At 43.0% G+C, this 7,186-nt stretch overlaps 1 protein-coding gene across 1 annotated transcript; it reads right to left on the bottom strand.

Moving 5' to 3' along the window:
* Positions 1 to 591: 591 nt before the first annotated feature.
* Positions 592 to 5,052, bottom strand: LOC119253863 (proprotein convertase subtilisin/kexin type 5-like; the record flags this gene model as incomplete). Its single annotated transcript, XM_037521119.1, has 3 exons — positions 592 to 819; positions 2,882 to 3,121; positions 4,835 to 5,052. Coding segments are annotated over 3 exons (686 nt in total), but the record flags the coding sequence as incomplete, so codon positions are not given.
* Positions 5,053 to 7,186: the final 2,134 nt, after the last annotated feature.

The raw sequence follows: 7,186 nt of genomic DNA, 5'->3' as shown, positions 1-7,186 counted from the left end.
ACCCTGAAGTCTTAATTTCTAATTAAGTCTAATTCATCCCCTTAGTTTAAGAGAAGACCATGCTGTAGTGATAAGACATCTTCCTGCGTGTATGAAGGTGATCACAGGTAGCACTGTAGATTGGGGTAATTAGAATGTAAGATCCCAGGAAGATAAGGGAGATATATTATTATTTCAAGGGTAAGCTCACTAGCGTTAACAGCGAGGTTATGTAAGAAAGCGTCCCTGATCTTAGGAAATATATACCAGAGTTTGTGACAAAGGGGCCATGTTATATGCAATGTGTACTCGAGTGGGTCAGAGAAAGATCTATTGTGCATCATGTCTGCACATACAATGAGGGTGAGCAAGCAACAGCAAGCAGGTGAGAAAGCACATGGGGTGAAAGAAGACTGGTGGGTGAGGTGGGTAGAGGGGCACAAGCTGTGTTCTTGTACACTTCTAGTTCTTGCATTTTTTTCTGTAGGTTTCAAATTTTTCCAAATACAAAGTAAAAAAATGAAGAAAATCTGCTGGGTACCAGAAAGCATGCAAGGTATTTTCCCAGGTAGTGGGAAAAACAAAGCCCTCTTCAGAGGAAAAGTTACTTACTGAGAAGAAGGTTCTCCTTCGGGCAGCTGTGACACTGGTCCTCAGCAGGCCCCCTGCAGCGGAAGCACTTAGAGTGACAGGGCTGGCACCCCAGAGACTCATGCCAGTACTCAGAGACGGTACATTCCTTGTGAGGCACGCACTCCCCATGGCTGTTCATCGTCAGGCCTTTCTGACAGGTCTGGCAGGTGTCAGCCTTCGAGCAGGTCTGGCAGGACTCATGGCAATCTGGAGGCAGAAGGGCGGCAGACAGGGTGAGAGGTGGCTGGGGTACCCCTTCAGGGAGTTACTTCCCCTGGGAAGTGTGTTTACATTCCTTTCACCTTCCTCCAGAGATTTCTAGAGCACTGTCCACAGGTATGGGACCATGAGTTGGGGAAGGGGTTCCAGGGTTGAGCATTCATGTTGCAAAATGAGGAAAAAATGGCCACTCATAGTACAGACTGAAGCGCAACAACCCACTTCAGGAATATTAGTGAAATTGTAATTGCCCAAATTACAACAAAAAATAAACAGCTCTCCACACTAGTTCGTGATCTTTTGCCATCATATCTTCTGTGGTCTTTCCACACCTCCCAGAAAACCTTGAGGTTATGTCAAGACATAATTACCTCTAGGCAAAAAGGGTGTCTTTTGTATTCATTTATGAACGCACAGTGCCTGTGAGAGGGTCTGGTATGCAATAGGCTCTCCATATGTATTTGTTAGACTAATAATAAGAGCAACTCATTCCCACTTCAGGGTTTTAACCATTGCCATTCCCTCTGCCTAGAATTCTCTTTTCTCGGATATATGCGCCCTTTATTCCCTGTTTCTTCCTGTCTTCCAGGATGCCTTCTCTGGAATTTCAATTCTGTCCTACCTAACTGCCTGTCCTCCTTCCCTGACTGATTTTTTCCTTTTGACTTATCTTCCCCCAGTAGGATGTAAGCTCCATGAGGGCAGGGTTTCTGTCTGTATTGTCCCCTGCTGTTCCCTGGGCCTGAACGAGCACACAGCACATAGTAGGTTCCTAATGATCACTCATTGGATGAGTGTCGCATAACTCAGGTGTACCCCTTCTGCCATGCAGGCACAGCCGCCCGTCTCCAAGTCCATGTTCTTTCAAGCCAGGGGAAACATAAAACACACAAAAAAAGTTTATCCAGATCATAAAGCTAGAGCAGATTGCTTTCAGGAGTAAAATCTATCTTCCGATCTTACCAAAAATGTTTCTCTAAGTATGTTCTAGAATGCAGCTGGTCCAAGCTTTCTCTTGCAACCTGAGTTTACCTTCAAACTCTCACTATGGTTTAAGGCTCTGGCCTCTGGAATCCAGTAGTGTTTGTTTCATGGAAAATTAGAGGTAAAATACTGGCTGCCTATCGGAATGAATGCTTTGACTATATAGTCAACAATACTGTATAATATACTAAAAGTTGCTAAGAAAGTAAATTTTAAATATTCTTACCAAACAAGTAACTTCGTGGAGTGATGGACGTGTTAGCTAAATTTACTGTGATCATCATTTAGTGATACACAGATGTATCCGTCACCACACATCCCTTAAACTTACTCAGTGTTATGTAAAGGACATCTCAATTAAATGGGGGGGGGAATAAAAGGAAAGTCCCTTCCTCAAAATGCTTTCCTCATTTGATGGAGAATTTCTCTAGCAAAGGGCAATGGTGTTAATTTTTCTGTTTCTTGCTGAAAGTAGGCAAAAATTCATACAAACTTAAAATATAAAGAGGCAGGAATAAAAACAGATCATCTCTCGAAGGTACAGGGATTGAAGTGCTGAGTGAAAGGTGGGATTGGGGACCCGGGGCAGGAGCAGGTGAAGGGAAGGGAGAGGGAAGGAAGGAGCTTCAGGTTGCATGATAAAGGGAAGGACAGACAGAGAAAATCCTCCACAGCACAGCTTTGTTTATGCCGCTATAAACCTGCAGAGGCTTAACGTTTTAAGGAAAATCTTCCATTTGGGGTGAATTTTGAAGGCTCATTATCTCTGTTACAAATCCTCACAAGAGAATCCTTTTCGGTCAGCTGCTGTCCTGAGGAGGCACAGTGTGATTCATTGCCAATAGAAGTTAGGGATCAAAACTTACAAACAATTCATTTAAAAAATAAATGATAAATTAGAGCAGACTCTAAATATGCTTGAGCATCAGGGAAAGGGGTAGGGTGACAGCTCTCGGGTCAGACGAGACCCGCGCAATCCCCAGAACCTGCTTTGTCTCAGCAGAAACCCAAAACCCACGGGGCTCCCTGGGATATTCCACTTGGCCATGTGCCAGGAGGTCTTTACCTTTGCAGTCATCAGTCCACCTTTCATGGTAAGTTCCTGCTGGACACGCTGCCAAACACCGCCCGTGGTAGAGATACGACAGCAACCACATAGCACAGCTGCTGCAGTCCTCTGCTGACGGGCCGCTGCACTCTAGACAGTCTTGGTGGCAGCGGACACAGTGGCCTGCGTCTTTGTAGAACTTCTTGGGACAGGACTGAAGGCACGTGCCTTCATGCAGGAAGGTGTCAGGCATGCACTCTGCGGGGAGGGGAGAGCAGCAAGTTACCCCCCAGGGGACAGGAGAAAAGGATTCTTTTCTTTTGCTAGTCTAACCCCTACCCTTTGGCTCATTTGACCTCAGAGCACATCGGCCCCATCCCTGGCCTGCCTGGGTACTTCCTGCAGCTCTCACAGGCCCTACTTGGGAGAGGAGACTACAAATCTTGACTTGAGATAATGCTGGCTTTTTGTCCTGAGATGATCTGCCCCCAGGAGGTGCAAAAAGTTGCAGCTGGAAGTATTCCAAAAACTGGGAAATGATTAACAGTTTTGAGAAAATTGGGCCTTCCCGGTGGCGCAGCAGTTGAGCGCTGGGTTGTGAAGCTGCCGCAGCCTCTGCAGCGCCGGTTCGATCCCCGGCTGCTCCCCGGCCACCGGAGGAGGGTCCCACATGGCGCGCAGACCTCTCCTGCCACCCGCTGCTCCCCTCAGCAGTGTACTTCGGTCCTTCTGCCTTCTCTGCTCCTCGCTCTGGCTCTGGTGAATTCTCTCACCCTCCTGCGCTTCTGACTGTACCCAGTGCTTGTATAAATAAAATAAGTAAATCTTTAAAAAAAAAAAAAAAACAAAAACAGTTTTGAAAATTGTATTGAGTACCTGCTGCTCCGGTTAATACAGAAATAAGTTTAGGAATTCTTGGATTAATTAATTTGTCACTCACTGACGGGTTAGTATGAATAAACCTACCTTGTGGGTTTATTTTGAGAGGAATCCTAGCAAAAATTTTAGGTCATACCAAGAGAATTTTTTGGAATAGACACATACTTAAAAGTATTATTCTGGAGAGAAAATGGGACAGTCTCTTTTGGGAGAAAATTCCAGAGAAAATAATCCCTAGCCAGAGTACATTTGTCAGAGTCTCTTATTACAGTTATCTCAATTTTTCTTTTTTGTCTTTTCTAACAGTTGCAATTCTCCAGCTACCGTTGAGCTCATTGCTTCATATCAGACTCTCATAAGATTTTGTACTCAAAAAGATAGGAACTGTGGTCGCTCTGTCTCTTTCTCTCTCTCTCAATAAGAAAAGTCTATACATCTATTTATTAAGGGTGTCAGCCACCATCACATGTGCTTGACAGATTTAAAGTAGAGTGGTGGAAAAAGCTGTGTAATAGGGGGAAAAAAAAAAAAGAGTAGCTTCAGGTATGCCCCGATTGGTGATGGTGAGATTGGGGAACATGTTCGATGGAGTAATAAACCCTGGACACTTGGTGCCAGTTGTTACAGGGTTATTGTTTGGCTTTCGGACTGGTTACTAGAGAAATGTTCTGATACACTGCAAATCTTGCAGGGAGAGAGTAGGTTGCCCTCCTGGACTGGTTATCTTTTAAACATGGTCTTGCCTTTTTGATAGCATCACCTCGGAATCTGAATACTTCCTTGTTTTGGGGGGTTCTTGTCTATATCTCTAGAGCCTGAGGTAGAGCTTGGCATACCTGTGCTCTATGTTCTAAAGTACGTGTGTGGAAGAAATCATGTAAAAAGGGCCCTGGTCTGCCTTAACTTACAGAATTCATAATGGAAAGGACTTTCTTGCCTTTACTTTCCTCAGTGATGTGCACAGAGGTAGATGAAACTTAAGTGAACTAGGGAGACTGCTCCCCTAGTTCTGGATACCCCACCTTTAGAGAGTTGGTCACACGCAGGGGTGGCTCAGTGGCGCCCCCTGTCTCCTGAGATGCTCCCAGGTACCTTTGCATATTTTCTCATGGATGCAATCCTCACACATCTCCGGACATGGCTTGCACACCCCCTCCATGGCCACATGCCTCTTGGAGCACGTTTTCTGGCACATTCCCTGCTCCAGGACAAGGCCTTCTGCACATGAGTGGCAGTTGGTGGCATTTCCTTCACATGTCTTGCAAGAAGAGCTGCAGTGTTCACATGTGTCATTTTCTGCATAGAAGCCCCTGTGGGGAGGAGAGAAAGCAAGTGAAGAAACTTTCCCGCTAAGGAAAGGATTTAATCTTGGTGGCAAAGGAATTAGGACTAAAACCAGCTGCTGCTATAGTTAACAAAAATGAGTCCATCAGAGTTCCTGAGGAAGTCAAAAAACATCTGGAGAAATAAGATGAAAGGAATAGTAAATTGGTTTGTTTGAAAATATATATTAATTTGTTTATAGGTCAGTCATCTTCTGATTTCCCTATTTTACCTCTCAATTTTTTCTCTTTTTCTCTTTTTTGTTAGTGCCTTATTTTAGAAAAGAAAATGCTTTTTATTCAATTGAACATATTTTTAATCAATAATTTAAAAATCAATACATTAAATGTTTTTAAAAGGTTTAATACCCTATAAAATGAGAACCATTTTTTTGGCTTTTGGGTTCTCTCAGCTAACCTCTGATCACGTCTTTCATATACACACCTATAAATATTTGCACACAGCATTGAACATATTTTGAGCACCTCTTATGGATGTATGTGATTGACTTTCTTCCAGGTAGACTCTGTGTGTGTGTGTGTGTGTGTGTGTGTGTGTGTGTGTGAAGGTGTAGATGTAGTACCTTTGAATGATTATCACAATATACAAATCATTCACTGATGTGTAAACACTATTAATAGCAAAAAACCCAAACCCTCTCAAATGTGTGGGAGATGAAGGAATTTGTGACTTTTTTTTTTTTAAAAGGAATAACTGGAACTTGTAGAAGGAGTAAAATCATAAACCAGTCTAGAAAATGGCTTTCGGTGTCATAGGAACCTATTCTAATTGTTTTATAGTTATCCTTCTATTAGTTATTGCCATAACAGTGCTATGAAAGAAAATATCCCCCAAATCATGGCTACCCACGTGTTTGTGGCTTGGCAGATCTAGGCTAAGCTTGTGCTCTAGGGGGAAGGAACTGGCAGCACATACAGGAGAATGACGTAGCCTGCGCTGAGGGGGAAGGAGCCGGACTCCAAACTGCACACTAGGTCCAGGTTGTCACAGACCCTTAACCTTCCTGGTAAGGGGGCTGCTGGGCCATGTGCTTCTCATTGGCATGGCAGAGGCTCCAGAGTGCACATTCAAGCAGGCAAACACGTTTTAAGTTTCTGCCTCTCTTTTCACATCCCACTGGCTGAAATAAATCAGATAACCCCACCCAAAGTCAAGGGTCAAGGAAGTCCATTCTTCCTCATATGTGAGTTGCTGCAGAGTTATAGGCAAGAGGGCATGATACAGGGATCCCAGCATATAATCTGATCTCTATAGCATCTCTGCTGGATATTTTAATGAACTCATTTATATCCATTTAATCATTCTTTCAGTCATTAATTTCTTGTATTCAGTAAGCAAATATATGTTGACTATGTCAGGAAGAAAAAGGACAGGGGTATGTAAAAGTCACATTTCTAATGTGATTTTAAGAGGGAAAAATTGGAATTAAAAAGCAGCTTGGGTAGAAGGAGAACTAAATAGTATACAAACTTAAGACCAAATTTTTTCACACATGAGTGTCCTTAGCGTTTTTGAATCCTCTAAGAATAAAGAACACTTAGAGAATACTCTAAGAATAAGAATAAAGATGTTACTACTTTGTCCAACCAAGTGAGTCTCTAAAAGATTCATTTGATGAGGCAGTGGAGAGAAAGGTATTATATGCTCACCAAAAGTTTAGTTTGATTTGAGAAATTTGGAATTTAGGAAACTAAGTGCATTCTCAAATATATTACATCTTCAGGATGAGAATCTGACGAACCCACCATTCCTATGGGGTAATAAGGCACTTGACTTTGCTGAGTGAGATGATCTTTCTCCCTAGCCAACCTTTTCTAAACTCTGGGAATTTTCTCACTGCTAGAAATGTCTGTGTTTTTCATCTGTAGCCCCTTTGACCACTCCTGATAGCTTCTGCTCAGTAAATAACAGAGTGGGACTCACCCCATCATAGAATTAGGGTGGCATCTGGGCATACCAGCTGGACCATCTCAGTGCTTAGAGGGTGGGGGCTATCTGTCAAGAGATATTGCAGTGGTGCCCAAGGTCTCTCGAGAAGCATTTCTGAACACTGAAAATAAGCAATTCTAGTTTATTTATAGTTTATATTTTTTATGAATA

This window comes from Talpa occidentalis, unplaced genomic scaffold (genome assembly GCF_014898055.3).
Source record: "Talpa occidentalis isolate TD23 unplaced genomic scaffold, MPIMG_talOcc4v2.1 talOcc4.2151, whole genome shotgun sequence".
NCBI classification, from domain to species: Eukaryota; Metazoa; Chordata; class Mammalia; order Eulipotyphla; family Talpidae; genus Talpa; species Talpa occidentalis.
Note: the sequence above shows the minus strand (reverse complement) of the source record. Positions and strands in the feature narration are given on the sequence as shown.